Raw genomic sequence first — 22283 nt, forward strand, 5'->3', positions numbered from 1 at the left:
AACTGAGAATCATCACCTCGAAAAAAAAAGTGATTCTGTGTTTAATTTTCACTTCCTCTTGAGAAACTTGATGACAAAACCAGTGTTCTGTAATTTGGAGCTCATTTGGATGTCATAAAAGCAGGAGTTAATTCCTGCCATGTTATTTATAAGCATTTTTAGAGAGCACCAAGGTAATCAAAGAAGCATCTATAAAATAAATGTCTATCCACTTGCAACACAAGTTCCAAGTATTGTTTTGGCAGGTATCTGCTACATGTCTAACAACAGGCCTAGCCAGAATACAACACTGCAGAATATGACTATGTACTTTAGAAAGAAGATGATATTTACTAGTTTTGGCTTGGGCAAAGGTACAGTTAGAACAGTTTGAATTAAACAAGAATCCAAGGAAAGAAGCACCTTATTGTTGATTCGATTAATATATTTTTTTATGAGACATCTATGAGCTAGCCTCATTCAACTATGAAGTAATGACTCCCTAATTACAGCAATCTTCCCTATTAATGCTTAATATTCAAAATTACCCTGTACTTAAGGTCTTGAACTGAAGATACGAGGTCTAAATGAAGGTTAAATGTGGAACTGTAATACATGATTTGTCTTGCTCATAAGGAAATGGCTTATTTCTTTCATTTGAGAACTGATCTACATCCTGGAACTCTGGCATGCAGACGAGGTACCAGAGGAGCTGAACAGCTGGTGGCCCTTGTGTCAGCAGCAACCTCCCCTTGACTCCAAAGAAGCCACACAGCTATTGGCAGAAGACAAGCAAACTGACACCACCCTCACTCTTCAGGTGTGATTTGTAACGTGCAGTTTGAGTTTCCTCAGTCAAACTGTACCTTAATCTCACATGACTGTACTGTGTTGTCTTATGGTCTTGAACTAAGATAGTAGTAGACCAATCACAGGAAACCGAAGTATGAAATCTATTCAGCAAAACTGGGAAATTTTACTAAAAATGACACTGAACACTATGACTGAAGCACTCGTGTAACTGGAAAACCAGAAGTACAGAATGATCTTCAACCTCGATTATGAAGTGCTTAAACTTAGCTTCTGTTTTAAGAATTACTGTTTGCCTTTTAGCTAATTTCTGTTCTCAACTTGGACTGAGTCATTTTTTCCATTACTGCAAGCAAGTTGCTTTGTTTTTATTGGATGCTTAAAGTCGAAGCATGTTCAGAACACCACAACTACAGAACTATAGTTAAAGCAAGATAAAATTTGCTGAAATTAACAATTAAAATGAGCTAGAAGCAAGAGTTACAGCCCATCTACTTTAAAAAAAAATCTTTAGAATACTTTAATATCAATATACAAAATTTAACCCATTCCTTCTTCGCCCTCAAGTAACAGATAGCAACAGTTTTATCACCTCTTGGGTGGATTTTAGATACCCAACTTTAAGATCTTTTTACCACCAGAGATCTTAACTTATACCATCTCAAATGCAAGAAATTAATCGACTGTGTAGTTTTAGTTTATTACTTTAGGATCTTGGCTTTCTATAAATGAAAACCTAACAAAAAAATCAGAGATTGTTGAAAGATCCTCCCTGCCACATTAAAGACTTTAAACAGCAAGATAACATTCCTTTAATAGCTGTTACATTAAATTACTACTACAAAAAAATTTACAATTTGCAAGATCAGATAATGTCACACAATAACATCCCCATTTCCAAAAAATGCCAAAATGTTTACAGGTTGGAGTGAAGTTAACCTAAAGAAGCTGAATAATTAAGTCTACCCAACTACTCAAATTAATCAGGTAAGTTAACAAACAAACAAAACACCACAAAGCAAACACCAAACAGCCCAAGAACCAACGACAATTTCCCCATGCTTCCAACACTACTATAGTGCCCCTCAATTCACTAGTTACAGATAAAATTAAGTACAATCTGTTTGACAAAATGGTATAAGTAAAAAAAAAAAAAAATCTTCAAAAAGAATCAAACAATAAAATGCAAGCAAGCATTTTTCATGTACTTGACGGTGTTCCTCCTCCCCAAACTTCATACACATCTTCCACTATGACACACTGCAGAGCAGGAATGGTGTCTTCAGAGGTCTGTGCAAAGCCCAGCACAAGTGAAGTCACTGTTTCATTAGGAATTTCTGCTGTGTCTGGATGTCAGGCCCATCATGAGAGGCAGGCCATTGAATTCAGCAGGTGCCACATGAGTTCCCATGTTACTGTAACAACTAAGAGCTCTAAACACCAGACCAGGATCTCCAGAAAGATCTATATCCACATCTGTGGAGCAGTTCACGTTTTCTGGAAGAGGTTTCTGCTTCAGTAGCCAAAAAGTTACCAGAGTGTAGAAAAAAACAGCAGTATCTCCAAAAAGGATAAGAAAAAACTAAAAACAAAACAAGAAAACCAGACAGACAAGCATTAGTTAGCACACTAGCAAAAGTCCTGATCTCCCCAAACAATATTCCTGAAGCACTATATTGGGCATCTATGTTTCTGTATCCAATTCAAAGTAGACAATCTAAACCATACTTTCACTTAAAAAAAAAAAAAGAAAAAAAAAAGCCACACCCAAAAAAGCCTTCTGTTGAAACTCATTTCTCATCAAGCCAGTGCCCCCTGGCACCTCTCAGGCACCTGTTCACATGTTACTAAAAAGACAAAGGACAACATAAGGCAAGATTGCTGCAAACTCTAAGAAAGTAATATAAGATAACCCATGTATTAAATAAACATTTGCTTACTTACACAGCACTAAAGTTAACAACTGCATCTTACATTTCTGCTTTGGGGAACAAAGAATGCTTTGCTATAACAAAACTTGTTACTCTCTATTTGTAACAAACCTTTTCTGCTTGGTATGCTACAATTCCTCCTCTCCACTCATTTCTCTGCTTCCTATGTCATGCTTTTCAGGAATTAAGACCACACAACGTCTGTCCAGACTAACTTTGCAGTAGGTGGAAAGATTACAACACATGCCTACCTACCTGCCAAAAAAAGTAAGCTCCAAGATCCAGGAATAGATTGAGCAAAGCCATCCCCGTTCAGCAGACCAAAGCCTGTATGCTTGCATTTAAACTGGAAAGAAACTCCTTGCTCAGACTGAATAAAACAGGAAAGACCACACTACATGCTAGCAAGGTCAATATAATATCAAACAGCACTTTAAAACTGCTGGCTGAATGTACATAGGAAAAAGGAGTGCAAAGCAAAAATAATTTTATTCCTTCCAGAAACCTTGGGAATAAAAAAAAAGTAAGGCACCAGAATACAGCAAGAAACAAGATTGTTTGGTACACAGCTCTAGTAAGCATCCCATCTCTAGTTATGTACTTGCTCTGCATGGGCAAGGATTCAAGGAAGTCAATTCCTTAGACTCTAAAAATCAAACGCCTCATAACTCAGACTAAAAAAAAAAAAATATTTTGAAGAAAATTCCCTCAATTTTATTTCACCTAAAAGTAAGCAGACAAATGCTAAGCAAATATCCTCCAGATACTACTTCTGCCACTGAAGTATCACCTTCCACCAGACACTCAACCACCATCATCTAAAGGTACTTGACACAACTAAATACAACCCACCTCAAAACAGAAAGTAGTACCATGCTCACAGTGTCTACCACTTAAGACCTAAATCAGAAAGGCTGTAAAACCTTACAAATGCAACAGCAAGTTTTTGTCTTCAAGGTCCAGTAGAACCAACCAGTTGGTTGTGTTTTGGTTTTTTTTTTTTTTCTTTTACATCATTTTTAACAAACAGCACAGCCCTGTTTTGTCTTTTACCTTCTTAATGGTCACCCAAAAAGCACTTTCCACCGAAAAGAATTTTTAGTAAGATCTGGATATTGGGAAAGATCCTTATGATTTTGCACCTTTCATTGCATTAGTTGTTTTGAGGTTGGTTTTTTTGTTTGTTTTGGGTATTTTGCAGCCTTAGGGCACAACCACAAAAGCCTCTTTGCTTTAAAGGCAAAGATCCAGTATGGCTACCAGGAACACAGATTAAGGAGGCTGCATAATTTTTCTTCTGGTTTATGTAGGACCCTTGGGAACATGACTGTTTGGTGGTTTGCCTGCATATATTGCCAGCTTTGCTTCTGCCTACAAGGCAGATTTTTATCAAAACTCAACCTAAAGTAGCACTAGTTGGAATCCTCCATGAAAACCTAAAATACACAGCAAACTTTCAACAGACTAAAGATTTCTACAACAGCTAAATGATGGTTTTCTAAGTTTGAGTAAGTAGTCCCCTGAGAACAGCACAGAACACTATCAACTAATGCAATTTTTCACCCAAATTTTGTCTTCAATTTCCAAACCTTAACTAAGGATGAAACAGTGAATCTTTCATCCGGGCAGTACATTTAATTCTGAGCCACAGATTCATGGAAGTATCCTTTTAGGCACATAATTTTAGCTCAGCAATTCCACACTAGCCTCTAAAACTGCAGGTGATCAGCATCACTGCTGCATGAAAACGTACATATTTGTCAATATTTGTCAATTATTTGTCATATTTGTCAACTTACCCTGGTTTCCTGCCATTCAATCTGTAAAAGCTGATTCAGTGCAAATTAACTCTCTAAAACAGCCACAGAAGCAATGGCTGAGGTTGTTGTTTTAAGAGAGGAAGTTAGGGAAAGTAAGAATTACAAAGAAAATACTTATTTGAAGAAAGAAACACAAAGCTTTGGATAGTAAGCAGTGCCTTCATACAAACACTTGCTGACTTTTTGGAAAAAAATCACAGATTGAAAGCAAGTGGCAAATGCAAGAGTCAACTGTCCTTTGGGTTTTGAACAGAAGAACAAAGTTATGAGTTTGCCTCAGTATTTGTCTCCTGGAATTCACAGCTGCTTGGCTCCCATTTCCAACTGCAAAATGAATAATTTCCATTTTAGGAGACCAGCTTGCAGGAGGTCAGAGCAATCTGGCTATACTTGATTACACATCATAGCTGGTTACAAACTGAAGGAGCTGCCTGTGCCAGTGCATGCACAAAATAAAATCTAAGTTCATCCAAGCAAGTTTACTTGGACTTCATCAACTGAGACAAAAGTTGCACTGAATTTTACTTACTCCTGAGATTCAGCTGCTACTGAAGAATTTAGTATCTACTTTTAGCAGTTTTAGCTCAAATGCTGGATGAAATTATAAATTAAATAATCCCACATCACAGTGATGGAGAGTCAGGATTTTCGCTTCGTGCATTCAAACACTTCCCTATCTCCAAATTCAGTGGCATGTACAACTTGTACATTTACCAGTTAGCAAATGCAGAACATCCATTCTTCTCCTTCCCCACAGTCTTTTGCAAGAACTCGGGGAAAAAAGGGATTAGTGATTTATGGCACTTGGCAGAAGTACAAGTTGTTACAACTACTGGCAAAATATAGGAAAGAATCACCGCAATACAGAAATTTCAGAATTATTTAATTGTATTTGACATGTATATTGAAATCACAGGTTAAACCCAATACTAACACTAAAGTAGAGACTTTAAGGTTAAAGCTTGTAAATTTGAACATTCTTCTAAAAAAATATTACTGACACTGGCTTCAATACTCAAGCTCAAAAAGAATGCTGGAAAAGTTTATTGCAACAAGGATTGAAAGATTTAAAATTTTAACTTGTTGTTTTATGGTTGAAGAGCACTGTCAATCAGCTAAGCACCTGTTCTACCCATACAGTAACTGTATACTCTAGTAAAAGCTAGAGTATACTGTAGTAACTGTAAACTCCAATAAAAAAAGTATGAAGACATGGTGATATTGCAGATTAATTACATCACTACTATACATCTGAAGGTTCTAGAGCACACCTGCCTATTCAACCCGGAACACAGGGGACATCACAAGAGTAAAAAAAAAAACAAACCACCTATATGACATGGAAACACCTCTTAATAGCTGCAAAGAAAAGCCACTCAATCTTAAGAACTATTAACCATAAAATATAACTTACACTTGATGTGGGAGGGCAGAAAAGTACATCCACTTAGACCACAGGCATCACAGCAGCCTGTTTTCAAAACAGGCTACCACTTTTTGGGGTACAAATGAAAAGTTGTTTAAGTGAAATAGATCAGAAAGTCAGACATCTCCAACTACTTCTAAAGCTAAGCAAACAAATAAAACTGTTAAGAGTTTGCTCTAATCAACCTTCTGCTACCTGCTTATAAGATACCTATTCCTGTTGCAAAAATGCAACTTTTCTTGACCACAGCCACTTGTAACTATAGCATCTTCAGCAAGAGATTTCCAGTAAGCTTTCTTCAATACTGCAAGTCCTACAGCCTTTCCCATAACCAGTTCAATCAGACAGTTTGCACTATTTCGATGAGATGCAGCACTTCCCTTTGATTCCTGCTTTTCTGGACATTACCTGTGACCGAGACAAAGGCATACACTCGATGGCAAGTCAAAAGTCTCATGTAAAACAAGCCTCAGAGTACACATTCAAATCCAAGACAGTAAAGTAGCCACACCACTGACTCAACTGCAGAAACTCACCCCTTGCTGGCTCTAAAGGGAGGATTCTCTTATCATGACAGACCAGCCCACTTAGCCAGTATATTACAGCCCTGCTGTATTTTGCAGTTTAGACACTGCGCCCAGTGTAATTTTCAAATTAGAGGCTGCTTGCATTCTCTCCAGCCCCTTTGCAGAGAATGGGGCAGACACATTACCTTTCCCTATTTATTACAGAAGACCTCATTACTCTGCTACTCATCAGCCTTTGACACCACCTCCCACAACACGCTCCTGGCAAAGCTGGTAGCCCACGGCTTGGGCAAGTGCACCTTTGCTGGGTTAAGAACTGGCTGCATGGCTGGGCCCAGAGAGTGGTGGTGAAAGGTGCCGCATCCAGCTGGTGGATGGCCCCTGGTGGCGTCCCCCACAGATCAGCTCTGGGCCCAGTATTTAATATTTTTATTGGTGGTTGAGATGAGGGGATTGAGTCTACCCTTAGGAAATTCTCAGACGACACCAAGCTGGGTGTCAGGGTCAGAGGGCTCTGCAGAAGGACCCAGACAGGCTGGATCCATGGGCTGAATTCAAAGATATGAGGTTCAGCAAGACCAAATGCTGTATCCTGTACTTTGGCCACAACAACCCCCTGCAGTGCTACAGGCTGGGGACAGAGTGGCTGGACACCAGCCAGGCAGAAAGGGACCCGGGGGTGTTGATTAAGAGCAGCTGAACAGGAGCCAGCAGTGTGCCCAGGTGGCCAAGGGCATCCTGGCCTGGATCAGGAATGGTGTGGCCAGCAGGAGCAGGGAAGGGATTGTTCCCTGGTACTCAGCACTGGTGAGGCTGCAGCTCCAGTGCTGTGTCCAGTGCTGGCCTCCTCAGCTTAGGAAGGACATTGAGATGCTGGAGCATGTCCAGAGAAGGGCAACAAGGCTGGTGAAGGGTGTGGAACACCAGTCCAGTGAGGAGTGGCTGAAGGAGCTGAAGATGTTCAGCCTGAAGAAAAGACTCACGGGGAGACCCTACCACTCTGCATCTCCCTGAAAGGAGGCTGTACCAGGTGGGGGTTGGGTTTTTTCCCAGGCAACCAGCTGTAGGACAACAGTGCACAGACTTAAGCTGCACCAGTGGAGGTTTAGGTTGGACATTAAGAAGAAATTCCTCACAGAAAGCATCACTGGGCATTGGAATGGGCTGCCCAGGGAAGTAGTGGTGTCACCATCCTTGGAGGTGTTTAAGGAAAGACTGGATGTGGCACTTAGTGCCATGGTCTAGCCAACCAGGTGGTCTAAGGTCACCAGATAGACTGGACCTCAAAGGTCTTTTCCAACGTAGTTGATTCCGTGATCATGTATTAGGCAGAACTTCCTCCACTCCTCATTCTCTGCTAAACTGGCAACAGTATTGCTGTTGTATGAATACTGTGTTTCAGCCAAGGAAGGACTCATTCTTATCCTCTAAGAAATTGACAACCTTCTGTAATGTTAATTACAGTGATTACTAACTTCTTTCCAGACATTTGTTATCCCAGAGTCAGGTTCCACCAACTGATAAAATTCAAGTCACCACATTGTCTAGAACTTTTAAGTCCTACATGCAGAAAGCAAGAGGATTGCAGAACGCCCCCCACCACACTGAACCTAAACTGGGTGTATGTAGTATCTGCATCTTAACATAAGATTTTAAGAAAGATTCTTATATGCAACTTCTAAAGCCAGAGCATTACTAAAACTGGACTTCACCCTGACACACCTACAGGTTGGGTGGAGAGATGAATGAGGGCAGCTCTGTGGAAAAGGAACTGGGGGTGATGTTTGATGAAAAACTCAACCTGAGTTGTCTGCATGCGATCACAGTCCGGAAGGCAAGCCATACCCTGCCAGCAGATCAAGGGAGAAGATTCTCCCCCTCTCCTCTGCTCTTATGAGACCCCACCCGGGGCGGTGTGTACAGTCCTGAGGCTCCCAAGGTAAGGGCATGAAGCTGTTGCAGCAAGCCCAGAGGAGGGCCACGGAGCTGATAAGAGGACTGGAGCACCTCCCCTGCAGAGCCAGGCTGAGACAATCAGGGCTGTTCAGCCCAGAGAAGAAAAGTCTCCATGGAGACCTCACAGCAATCTTCCAGCACCTGAAAGGGGCCTACCAGGAGGCTAGAGAAGGACCTTCTGTCAGGAACGGTAGTGTCTGAACCAGCAGCAGGGGGTACAAACAGAAAGAGGGGAAATTTTAGACTAGATATTAAAAGAAACTTTTTACTGTGAGGGTGGTGAGACACTGGAACAGGCTGCCCAGGGAGGTGGTGGATGATCCAGCCCTGACAGAGATCAAATCCAGTTTTGGTAAGGCCTTGACCAACCTGATCTAGCAGGAGGTGTCACTGCCCGTGGCAGAGGTTTGGTTGGGATTAGATGATCTTTAAGGTCCCTTCCAGCCCTTAACATTCTATGATTGTACGAAAAACAACTGGGATTAAGGAGGTTAAAATACGTTAACAGAGTCATAATATTCCCAGTGACTCAAGAGTCACCAGAAGTGCCAGAAGCATTTCACAATCTACGCTCTGAGGCTGACAAAAGCCAAACTATATGGAAATCTTCGATTTATATTGGTCTTGCAATATTTGGCTTTATACTAACAATTCCTTGCATTAAACAAAGTTTAAACATTCCAGAGGGAGAAATTTATAATGCACTCATGGGTTTGGGAGTATGGAGAGCCATCTTAGGTATTCTAACAGGGAGGAGAAGTAGACATGTAAACATCATCTGTCCCAATGGTTGCTCATAGTACTAAAGGAAGCAACCCTCATCACAAGTTCCTTGGAGAAAGAAATCCAAGTAGGGCACATGCTGGGTTTCTATAAACACCAGCACCTTGTTAAGGTCTCTATAGAGTAAGACTTGTATTTGGAGACTGGTTTATAACTCTAAAAGCACCAATGACCAACCAGCACTGCCTATTTATTAAAAGCTACAAGGCAGATGGGTTTGATTGTCAAAAATTGTCAAACAGTTTCTGTAAAAAAACCTGTCAAAAACAGTTTCTGTAACATGAGTAGAGCAAGGAGACAGGAGGACAGAAGAAGAGAAAGGGGAGCAATTTACCTGGATTAAAAAAATTCCTACCGCTGTCACTGTTGTATCTTAAGACCAGAAGATTATTTTTTACCCTGTGTTTCCCTATGCTCACCTCCATCTAGGTCACAGAACTTCCTAAAAAGAGAAACTTAAGCAACTGTATGGTGTAATATAGGTCTCATGAATCACAGCTACCAAAAGCTAAGTAAAAAAGTGTATTGATAAGTACAGAAGTGTATTGATAAAAAGTTAGTGATGTCATTCCTAGTTAAGTGGCACTCCTAAGCTTTACAGCCTATCATGAACTCAACTGCAGAACAGCTGAATCCAAATTTTAAGCCATTTTTGTTTTAAAAAGTGAAGGTTCTGACTTAAAGTTTAAAATCCAAGTATATTTGCAGTTTAAGCTGCAATGAAGCAGTCCAAATCAGTTGACTTAGGCTGCTAATTGTTAAATTCTGTATAAGCACCCTTTAAGTATTAACACAATTCAAGGCATGTTATCAAATACATTATCAGCAGCAAAACACAAGAAAGCAAAATGAACAGGGGGAAAAAGCACAATAAAATGTTACCATATTTAAGTCATTTAACTTGGCAAAATAAAATAAAATTAAATAAGTGAAGAAATTAAAAGGGCTCAAAATCCTACAAGAAATCAAAGAAAAAAGTCCTTCAAACGCTGTCATGATACTTTGTCTTAGAAGACAAAGAACTTGTTACAATATGTGCAGGTAAGCAGCTATTGAGATACAAAGCCCTTGGAGGATCTCCCAAAAGGGGGAAATTACACATCAGCTCTTAAAGCAAACACTTCAACCATCTCTCTGTGCAGCTGGTGATAAATGATGTCACTGAAGAAGACACGGTTCTCATGTCAAGGTTTCTTAATAGAAAGTTACTTTAAGCACTACTTGGTCTTTTATTTGAATCCCCTCAGTTTGCCTGCCTTCAGCTTTCAGTGATGCTTCCATTTACATGCTGGGTTTTGGAAACAAAAAACCCCACCACATACACAAAAAAAAAACACAAAAATCATAAAAACAAACTTAAATGCAAAAGCATTTTTAATAAGACTATCATCATGCCAGCTTTTCTATGCCAGAACTTTCTTGGTTTTATGCTTTAGTCCAACATATGCACTGACACGGGCAGGTGTCTTATTCTAAAAAAGGATGCCAAACCATAATTGCAGCAACAGCTTTTGAAATCCACCATCTTAATAATCACACATTTTGTTTTAGTAGACTTTCCTGGTTTTGTAAAGTTTTTGTAAATGAAACTGAAGCTGTTGATCTTCCGTTGGGAACTGTTCCATACACATCCAGAAAAGTCCTGTTTCCATGTTCCTTATGCCATAGAACCTACTAATGATGAGGCACCAGAAAGCTCTGACACTTTGTTCACAGGTACAGCGATTCCCACTAAGTCAGGCTTCTTGGAGTAAAAACCTCTAATGGTGCTTATCTCCAGCAGTCACATCTTAACAACATCTCTACTTGAGCTTCCAAATGCTATTTGCTATAATTACGATTGACACATTTTACTATTAGAGAGTACAGCAATCTCTTCGCTTGCTGAGAAAACAACTGCAAAAGAGCTCTCCCACCCCTAGATCCCACACGGGTAACTGGTAAAACACTTTACAAAACATATAATGTATCTTCTGCCATTCACACCAAGTTGTTCCCTATTTTCCTTAAAAACGGTAGTTTTTAAATCACCACTGTATTTACCTAGAGCTGGAGATAAAACTTGTTTCCACAGTAACTCCACAAGCTTTCTTAGGAGTCATGTTTGATAGATCCAGCCAAAGGCCACCTTCAATATTTAATAAGTCAATTAGAAGTGTTAAGTAGAAGAGACAGCAGACCTGTTAAGTTACTCCTCTGCAGAGATGCAGGAAAGCTGTTTCTCTTCCTAAGTGTACAGATACCTGATAAGAACTGTGACATACAAGCATTAGCATTCACTATCACTATTAAACACGTACAAAGACAGAGAGAAGTGCCAAGCATTTGGCTAGGCTGTCTGCAAGAAAGTAGACAATGAGTGACCAGAAAGCCATGTCCAGAGAGGTCCATAAACAAAAACTCAGACAGTCCCAGGGCCAGCACAATTCACCCTCTCTGCTCTGGTGTACTCAGAAACAAAGAAACTGATATTACACAAAAATTCTCCTTTCAGAGGTAAGAACTAAACTTTTATTTTCTAATGAAGAAACAAAGTGTAGGTGCCTCATTAAAAAAATAGGATCTAAAATAATTCAATGTGCTACAGTAGCTGAATAAAACAAAAGTGGTGGGAAATCGTGAAGTTTGGCAAGTTTTCTAAAGACACTGTTTTGTATGATGGGATAGAAATGAGATCATTACTTATCAGGAGTCCACATTGGGCCCACAGACACAATGTTGGCATCCCAATTTTCAGTCTTCATTTTGGACAAAACCATTTTACCCAAATTTTCAGCAGGTTCAGCACCATGTTTAAAAACATTTCCAAATAACAAATAAACAAAACAACTTTAAGAGCACTGACTTTTCATAAAAATACAAATAAAAATAAAAAATAACTTAATGCTGCAACAACAATAAGCAAGGTTACTTATATTTTCTAGGATATAGGATGAGTAGTCATAATTCACACTGATTGAGGAAATAATACAAGTAGTTTCAAATTGTTTCATCTCTGGGATGAGGAGGCACACTTTTGGAAAATCCATTTATTTCAATATAATTATTCACTTAATTAAGCTTACTTTTTCCAGTATAATTGCATCTATTTGCAAACACATTGCAAGCAACAACACTTCTGTTAAAACTTGGAACAACATGCTTTGTAGCCTTAAAATAACAACTTTTCCACTTCAGTAAGAAAAGTGTAGGTTTTCAGTCAAGAACACCAAAGCAAATCTCAGGATATTTGTAAGCTGAAAGTTCCAAAGCCATAAGCCTGAGATGGTATTCCAGTTTCAAAAGGGGCCCACAAGGATCCCGGCTTTGACAGAGGAATGCAGCTCCTCAGTGAAAGCTTCATCTAAGTTAATTGTTTTAGAAGGCAGCACTGACCACACACATACAGTGTACATGCTTGTCAGATGTGTTCACCTTGGTAACCAGATGAAGATATTGTTATTTTGCCTTAGACAAATACTTGCACCAAGTGTGAAATTTTAAGAGAACTAGTAAGGGAAATTCATCCTATACGTTTGAAGATTTGTTAGAATTACTAACAAACAGGTTTCATGTTAACATTCATATCAGTCCTTCACTGAAAGAACAAAACAAAACAAAACAAACAAACAAAAAAAAACCACACCCTAGGAAATCGAAAAAACAAAAGATAGAGATCCACAACACAAAGCTAACACTTGCAAGTAATTCCCTGAGGTACAAGAAACCTCAAAAAACTCCAAAACTAAATGATCACCCCAGAACTAAAACTTGTATAATAATCACCACTGGCTGGCTAACTGATCACATCTAAAGTAAGCTGTCATAGTTCCATCTCAAGACCCTGAACTACAATTATAACATGGGAAAATCAATCAAAGCATATTTCAGACTGAACTAAAAATAACTAAAAAAAAAGTACCATTGAGACTTGGCCCTTCTGAATGTTTTAGGGCTAGAACCATCTCTAACAACCATAGCTTACAGATAATTCAGTACCAGAGTCAATGGTCATGTGCTAGTCATAGATCAAATTTAAGCATTGAGAAACTACAGCAGTATGGGAAGTATTTATTTGCCTTCCCAAAGATAAACCTACTTCTGCGTGTAGGCCCAAAACGAGGCTACATTTGATTCTCAGGGGCTTCATCCTCTTCTTAAAGGCAACTCCACTGTGCCTAACAGACTTTCAGAAGCCATTAGCCTAACAAATACATTGTTAATGGGTAAGTGCTAACACCACTCAGGCATAAATGGGAAGCATTCTTGTTCAAAGACTTCATCATATTGCTTTAATTTTGGTTTTGCCAATGAGCCAGCAAAGATTCAGTGTCTCCAGGATAAGCACAGTGGCTGATGAAACGTGCTCCATAATTGAAACACAAGAGCTGGATACCAGGTCTTGTCAACACAATGCATAATAAACAAAAAAAATTCAACAATGTTCCCCCCACCAAAAACCATTATCATCTTTTGCCTTCTCTAATTCTATCTTACAGACTTGAAATTACTAGAAAGGAAACAGCTGAGGAATGCTGCTACTCTTATGCCACGCTTTCCATTGACTGTCATTTCAGGAATGCACATAGGAAAGTCAAAGAGCTTGGAATGTCTCCACCCACCCAGCAGCATCAGAGGCTGACCTGCTTAGGGATGGCTCCACTGCCTTACAGCTGCATTCCAGTTTGCATTTTACGGCTGTCAAGATCAATGAAGAAAAATATACTGTTGGGCACTGACAAAACATTTGTTAGGCAAATGTCCTCATATGCTGCATCTCTTTCTTGGTACGATCTATATTTATTTACAATACAGCAGTAATGAGATGTAATTTACAGTTTCTTGGTTGCAAGAATCCCAGAAAGGTGTACTCATGCTACAGTTCAAAACTACCTCCACACTGCTTTCAGAGCATATTAGTTTGTCTAAGTCTAACTCATCTAAACATACCCTTGGATAAAATACCAGTATTTGCTAGACCACATGCATGTTCCTCAATTTCACAGGGTGTGAGCCCAGCCTCAGGGAACACAATTACACCGAGGGGACTACCAGTTTCCTGGGCTCTCAGTTTTTGAGAGGATTGCACTAAGTGTCTTACTAGCCTAAGTAATAACTTTGAGAAAGGGAGCAACTGAGAGCATGAGCAAAGGGATAAACAAGTAAAGAACTGGACAAGAGCCTGTCAAACCATCTGTTCCAACTAGAAGGCAGCATATACTGTTAAGCCTCGAGAACAGATCTATTAGTGATCTATACAGACTGCTTCTGTCTCCTAGCCTCAGATTTAGCTAACAACTGAAATGCGATGACTTGGGAAAACAGCATTCTTGCTACTACAATGTCAAAATCATAAAGGCCTTAAATCAAGTGTGTTCATATCAGTTTTATTCATACATACAAAAGCACATCTCATCTAGTCTTACAAGGTGCTTTTTGATGACTTATCATGAGAAAGTACTCTAACAAAATCAAAAATAGACTAGAACACATAGAAAACCACAGACAAAGCTGTACTGTAAAAGCAGCATCAATGCTACAGTGAAATTCATATCTAGAGACCAGTGGAAACTGTCCCTGAACACTGGCTTCAGTGAGTACTAAAGCCCAACCAGCTGAACTCATCCTTACACTGGAATGCAGAACTCTTCCTCCATGACTAGCAAGTTTAAGAAACCTGTCAGTTACGCTAATGTGAAAACTAGCTTTAAATACTTTAAGCAATTTCTATATGCTAGAATTCACTTGGGTTTGTGCACATGAAATATCCATAGCAATGAAAATAAATAGAAATCCCAGGTTCAAACTTGACAGACCACTCAGAATAAAAAACCTAAAAGGTGAAGACTGTTATTCGTTTCTTTCAGGAAACACCAAGAAGAACACAAGGTTTTGAATACAGTACTTAAATTTCCACTATTATACTCATGGTATATTATGAAAAATCACACCTTTTTTCCCCCTCTTCTTGTCTCCATTTCAAAGAGTAAAAAATAAAATCTTAGATGACAAGATCAGTAGGAAGTTAACAAGTACTTACTGTACCATCTGAACCTAGCTACTGTAACTACAGAGAGAAAGATCTGTGGCCCACACAAGAACCAATTACAAACAGGAACTTAAACAAATATGCCTCTGTAGTCTGATCACTGAGTGAAGTCAACATTACATTTATTTCTGGACTCATCTTCTCTGTGCTTTGTTGCACAGATTTAAAAAAAAAAAAAAAAAAAAAAAAAAAAAAAAAAAAAAAAAAAAGATAAAATAATAAACAAGCTGAGCAAATGACTCCAGAATTCTCAGTGGTAGAATGCCCACAATGAGAGCATGAGGAGGTTGGGTGATCAGTAGGTTGGTTCCCCACCAAACAGTGAGACTTTAACAGCCGTTTTGTAACTGAGTACAAACCTTCCTGAAAAAAATGAAGTCCTCCTACTCAACAGTTCAGAAAGTTAACACGTTTATCATATGCACCAGTATTTTCAATCTCTGACTCTCTGAAAGAGTCATGGTAGAAGTCATAGCCAGGAGGTTACTAGGATAGTTTTGAGCTATTTCTATACTTTCCTTACCCTTGGTTGTTGGGTGCTGCTGCTATAATGCAAACACCCTAGAGATTTAAAACTCTGGCAAAGTTGTCTTTACTCTTACAGCTTTATGTGCTGCATGTGTTGCAGCCCCAGCTCCAGTACATGACCTGTGTAACCACTCAGCAGAAGGAATTCACACAGTGCAGCTGTAATGCCCTCTATCAAGTTCTAAGGCAAAAGGATCCAGGGCTGGTAGATTTTCTACCACTTCTGCATCACTGGTTGCAGTTTGACAGGGTGTCGTAACAAGGACACCGCTGGTGCCAAAGGTACCCAGCCTCATTACCATATCGGGTACTAAGAATACACCGCCAGAAGCCCTGACAGAACTTCTCACAAACAGCTGCAAAAACTCCTGCAAAGGAAGGTACTTCTTATCTACGAAATAAATTTCATAGAACCCAAAGAAAATTAAGACAGCAGTAAATGTCCTTACTCAGAAAGAGTAAGCAAGCATTCCATGAACCACACCATCTTATTAGTATTCAAGGATAAACACAGCAGAGTCCTACAACAGTGGCAGAAAACGAAAATTTCTATGTAACACTCCACACTGCTCTACCTGCAAACTAGTATGAAACTAGAACATTGCTGAAACAGTCTCACCTTTACATTTAATTGAGCACCTAAAAGAGTTGCAGAAAAACACTGAAAATACTATTGATACAGAGAGACAGTCTTCAAAGAATTTTGCTTAATTGAACTATAGTTGTCACAGACAAAAAAAAAATATGTCATGAATCCTTCATCAAGGAGTAGGGGCCTTCCCAACAACATCCCCTGTGGGTGAGCAATGATCCCCACACACAAACAGCCAAGCCAATTTCCCCACCCAAAAGCAGCACCCTCCCCAGAAGAGGCAAGATCAGCACAGCAGGGACATGCTCTTTTCATGCTGTGCGGTGGAATCAGGCTACAGCACTCACCTTCCTCACCCAGAGAGAATGAGGCCAAAAATAAGGTTATCATCTAAGTCTGAGCGGCCTCAAGAAAAAGGGCACTCAAAAAGCAGGCTGCATAAACTGTGATACCCAGCGACAGCCTAACCTCAGCCAATGCTGAGGTGTGTGCAGGTACTCACACTGCACATCCAATACTCCCAGGGGAGCAATGTGCACAGGAAATCCAGCCCTCCAGGAAACTGGCCACAGTGTGGGCCCTCCCCACTACAGGCAGCCTTTCCATGCTGCTGTCTAGAAAGAGTGGCCTCCACTTTTCTGTACAAAGCTCTATGTAACTTCTAAACAAACTACTTTCAGCCATTTAGCAAAAAATGCCAGTCAGAGCTAGTGAGCTAAATCCTCTTCCATGAAAGCCAAGGAAAGCAGAAGAGAGTCCAAACTCTGAGGAATGAAAGGTGTTAAGCTTTCAGGACAAGAGAACTGAATTCCACTCTGAAGAAACATGTCTGCCTAAGAAGAGATCAGCCTCTTCGTAAGACTTTTTCAGAATATGCCCTTTCTACCCCCCTCTCTGGAGACACTAATAATCTGCAAGGTCACAGCTCACCTTTGGGTTTCTTTCTTTTCTCAGGTTCCTCTAACATTCCATTGTCAAGGCAGGTTAGAAAAGCTGCACTTTAAGTTAGATCTCATCCTGTATAACAGGCGTCTGGGAGCGAACATTCAAAACTTCCACCTCCACTAGAGTAATGGGGCACTGACATTCGATTGTAAATTTCAGTCCTCATTTTAAAGTTTCCTGGTCTTATAGATACATACACACAGTATGTGCATAATGCAGATTATGCCGCACAACAAACACTATCCTGCTGCAATATCCTACACTGCACATATATCTAATAGATAGGAAAACAGTACACGACAGTTTTGTCCTTTGTGCTGAAGGCTAACCTGAGGACTTGTGCGGAACAAGTTCTTAAAGCAAGCTTTGAACTCAAAATTACATAGAGGAATAATAACCATCACCTAATGACAATTTTCCCTCTTCTGCAAGATACCAAAGACTTTAATTCATCCCTCCTCAGATGCAACGCACTCAAGTCCACTCATTTGTGCGCACACTGATACAAACCAAAATCTACTCACTGGCACTGTGAAGAGCTGAAGCAAGTACCTATATATATCCTCCCCCATTTCCTCCTCTCAGCTACCAAGTCAAGTAATTGTTTTCTTTCCCCCATGCATGAGGAGAAACAATTCTACACTCAGCTTTCTGATGGTGATGGCATTCCACCCCACTCAGAGGAAGAGCTTAGCTAATGGCTTCAGCAACAAAGCTTGATGCTCCATTAAAGACCAGACCTGAAGTTCAACAGAATTTCAGGATTAATGGTACTTTCCCCTCATCATTTCCAACTACCTGTGAAAAATAAAACAAAGCTTAAGTCTCTTCCTGCAACTGCCATATATAGCAGGAAAATCAAAGGCCAAATACTGAATTAAATAATTAATTCTACTGCCATTTCAGACATATGTGCTTGCTCTCAATAACTGAAACAAAAATTGAAGACACAACCAAAAAAGTACAGTGATTTTACCTTTGCTGAGATAAATTTATTCCTCTGAAGCAGCAATGTCTACATGGGATCTGACACAGAGGACAGAAAACAAAACCCCCCCCAACCAACGAACCACAAAGCAACCACAGATCATGGCAATCTCAAACACAACAACACGCACTTGAACACAATTACCATCTGTCAGTCAAAACTGCCAGGAAGAATGACAAGTTTTTGAAGAGTTTCCTTTGAGAACAGATACAGCTTTGTTCATGCTGCAGCCAAATTTGATTAAATCAATTCGGGTTATAGACTGCATCATGTCTGATTTGCACCTTTTATATGGCATATTAGAGGAAAATAAGATTTTGTGCTAATAATGAAGTGAAATCATTCAGAGTCAGCCATAGGCAGGGATTTGTTATATGTCTTTTTTATAGCAACAGGTAACCTTCACTTACTGTATAGCCTCAAGAGGATTATAACTTCACAACTGATCTTATTTGCTTCCAATATCATAAAATCAGAAGAGCTCCTCTGGTATCACTAAAGGAGGGGAGGGGAAAGGAGGGGCAAGAGCAAGAATTTTAGCAGTGATGTAAATCTTTACCTCTGTTCCCTTAGACTTTGCCCTTCCAAACTTCAAGCTGACTACAATGTAAAGAAAAGGGGGAGAATAGGCTCAGAATTACCCCAATGAAAGCTTTTTTTGTACACAGTATCAAAGACATTTTGAAACTGCCATCCGGACGTCAGAAAGAGACAACGCCATCTCTTACTCTAACAACAGAGTTACACTAAACGTCATCCTTCCCTACCAATGGCTGGAGGAGAGCAGCTTGCAGACCCAAGGATCTAACCAGTTAAGGTATGGCTTCTCATACAGAGCTCCCATAACTTGATTAGAGGAGGATAAATACAGCAAACCTTGCAATGAAGTCACAGGCTGGCCTGCAGTCAGGTAACCGTGCTGCAGTGACACGCTGACAGCTTAACCACAACACACACACTCATTCTTCCAGTTCAGAACTGAAAGTAAACCACCTTCACAGGGGAGCAAGTGACAACTCAGACACAGCAAACAGAGCAAAGAGTCATAGAATTTTACATCCAACGTTCAAGAGGGAATTTATCCAGTTCCACAAGGCAGTTTATGTATTTGTAGAGCCTCACATCCTTGAAAAATCTATATAGGATGGAGAAAACAAATTCACCATCTGATTTTTTTTTTAATGTAAGAAACCACCTCACCTAACCATTTGGGGAAGATTTCTATTTGATCAACCTACCACACATAACCATTAAGATTTTTCTTTTAAACTACTGAACAACTTCTAAACTTAAGAACGAGAAGCTAGACTGTAAAAGATATTCTTTTGCTTTCCAGATATTCAGTGAATCTAATATTGTGTGGAAGCTCTTGGCCTTCTAGAGAAAAAAATTACTCAGGCAAACCCGCATTATCTCCGGATTGCCACAGCCTTTCCTTATTAGGCTAACGTTTTGAGATTCCAATCAGACTGCTATGAAGTTCAACATGCACAAAGCATCCATTTTGAGGAAACTTCACAGCCAGTTTCCCGTCCATTCCCCCCCTGGCCCAAGTGAAAGTTACCTCCCCCGGCCCCAGCCCCCTTCCCACATACCCACCCCAGAACAAAGCGATACGGATTGCGTTTTTTACTACTTTCCAACGCACAGAAGAAATATTTAAGACTCGCGTTCCCCTTGAAGCTCAGCTTTCACACTGCGGCGGGAGCCGTCGGTAACTAAAACAAGGAGCCCCTTACTGATACGCCGTTCTATATAACGAACAAAACACTGGTTTCCCTTAGAAACCGGAGAGAAATAGATGATCGTCTCTCAACACGGCCGCTCGCACACACGAGCGGGCTCTAATCGGCTCAACTACTGCGGAACCGGGGAGACGAGGGAAGCGGGGAACTACTACCGGGATCCCGGGCAAGGGGCAGCGGCAGAAGCGCCCCCCGAGGACAGCCCGCTTCTCTCACCTGCGGCCACCCTCCCACGCCGGGGGGCACCTGCCTCCGGCCCCCTCAGCACACACGGGGCAGGGCCCGCTCCCCCCGGCCCTCCGAGGGGGGAAACGAAAGAGGGAAAAACGAAAGAGGGTGAGCGCCACCTCCTTCCCGCCGGAGGAGAGGCCCATCCGCCCCTTCCGACGCCCTGTCGGCGGGGAGGGGGCGCAGCGTCCCGGCCCCGCAGCCCCGCCGGCCCGGGGCTCGGCCCGCGGCCCCCGGCGGGTCCCAGGCTGACCCTGCCGCCACCTCCCCGCCCCGACACCCCCCAGCGGAGGGAGCGCAGCCGCCGCCGGCCCCTTCCTCCTCCACCTCCTCCTACGGCGGGGGAGCACTCGGCCGGCCTCGCCCCCCCCCTCCCGCCCCAGTCCGGCCAGGGGTCCCTCGATCGGCCCAGCACCGACCTGGTGGAGAGCGGTGAGCCCGTCCACATTGGCGTAGTTGATGTCGGCGCCCCGCTCCAGCAGTCGCAGCACCTCCTCGGTGTCTCCGCTGGAGCAGGCGGCCAAGAAGACGGCTCCGTCGTCGAACTTCACCTTGGTCTTCTTGCGTTTGACCACGGGCGGCTCCATGTCGGTCTCGGAGCCGATCCAGCGCTTCAGCTGCTCATTCCGCTTCTGCTTGGCGTCCGCCATCTTCATGCCCCGCTCGCGCCGGCCCCCTCAGCCACGGCCGCGCCGAGCGTACACTTTATACCGCCACTATCCCACAGCGCACCGCGGCGGCGCGCGCTCACCCGCCCAGCGAGGGCGCGGGGCGGGCGGGGAGCGGACAGGCCGGGCGGGGCGGGGCGGGGCGGCGGCGGCGCCTTCGTTAGCATAATCTCGCGAGATCGCCGGGTGGCAGAGCGCGAGCGGGGTGGGGCCGGGTTGAGTTGGGCGTGGGCAGTGGGAGGGAGGAGTGGGGAGTGAGGGGTGAGGATTTGGGAGTGGGGAGTGGGGAGTGAGGGGTGAGGATTTGGGAGTGGGGAGTGGGGAGTGAGGATTTGGGAGTGGGAGTGGGAGTGGGAGTGGGAGTGCAGCCCCGCCTCCGTCAGGCAGCTTCGCTAAAGGGCCTACCTCTTCCCGCCCGTGACCTCTGTCACCTGCAGCAACATCGGTGTTTCTGCCTACATTGGCAGATGGGACACATGCAGTCACTTGATGGAAAAGAAATAAATGGAGCAACTTGCTTGAGGATCCTTTGTTTTGGGAGGCTAGACATGACCACCTCAGATCAGCTTGATGCACAAAAGCACCAATTCCCATTTATCTCTACACTTCAGGGGCCTTCCAGAGAAGTTGGAGAGGGCCTCCTTGTCAGGAACTGGAGTAATAAAACCAGGAGTAATGGGTACAAATTAGACTAGGTATTTTTGTAAAAAAAAAAAAAAAAATTAATAATAATCTTTATTATGAGTGTGGTGAGACACTGGAACAGATTGCCCAGGGAGGTTGTGGATGCCCCAGCCCTGGCAGTGATCAAAGCCAGTTTGGATAAAGCCTTGACCAACGTGGTGTAGTGGGAGGTGCTGCTGCCCATGGCAGTGGAGTGGGATCCGTTCCAAGCCCATAGCATTCCGTGATTCCATCATTCTACATGGCAATGGACAAAGCCCTGTGCTTGTTGTCCACTTCACTTAGAGCTCACTTCCATGATGTCAAAACCTGGGGTAGCACAGCCATCCTTTCTCTTGGGAGAAAACAAGTAGTTGCAAACCATGCAGCATTTAAAGATACAAAGATTAAAATGTTTTTCTTCAGAGTTGCAACTTCCAGGAACCAAACTATTACAGATAATAAAGTTTTTTCTATGCACAGCATGTTTTCTTTAGCTAAAAGCAATATGTATTTTGCTTTAAATGGGATAATTTCTGGGGAAAAAATGTGGGTTTGAATTTACTGGAAAATAAGTTTGATTTTCAACTAATTACAGGAAACAAAGTACAGTTTGAGAGGGTCACCAAACCTCACGCACTTCAAATTTTGCATGATTAGTGCTTT

The 22283-nt window shown here is 41.8% G+C and overlaps 1 protein-coding gene and 1 long non-coding RNA gene across 9 annotated transcripts in view; both read right to left on the reverse strand.

Moving 5' to 3' along the window:
- PPP1R12A (protein phosphatase 1 regulatory subunit 12A) overlaps window positions 1–21037 on the reverse strand; it is a 112217-nt gene extending 91180 nt beyond the window's left edge. For 6 of the 8 annotated variants that reach the window (XM_066319220.1, XM_066319222.1, XM_066319221.1 and 3 more), the window contains exon 1: window positions 20706–21034. In XM_066319220.1, the coding sequence (XP_066175317.1) occupies window positions 20706–20942 (237 nt within the window). In that variant the 5' untranslated portion in view covers window positions 20943–21034. Of the gene's footprint in view, window positions 1–20705 lie in introns of all 8 variants that reach the window. The other 2 variants (XR_010743622.1, XM_066319216.1) reach the window with 2 other exon arrangements.
- LOC136361365 (uncharacterized) lies at window positions 1948–6355 on the reverse strand. The gene is made up of 2 exons (XR_010743623.1): window positions 5955–6355; window positions 1948–2371 (listed from the first exon to the last, which is right to left on the reverse strand). It is a non-coding gene; the product is annotated as an uncharacterized lncRNA (long non-coding RNA).
- Window positions 21038–22283: the final 1246 nt, after the last annotated feature.

Source organism: Sylvia atricapilla, chromosome 5 (assembly GCF_009819655.1).
Source record: "Sylvia atricapilla isolate bSylAtr1 chromosome 5, bSylAtr1.pri, whole genome shotgun sequence".
In the NCBI taxonomy this organism is placed as follows: domain Eukaryota; kingdom Metazoa; phylum Chordata; class Aves; order Passeriformes; family Sylviidae; genus Sylvia; species Sylvia atricapilla.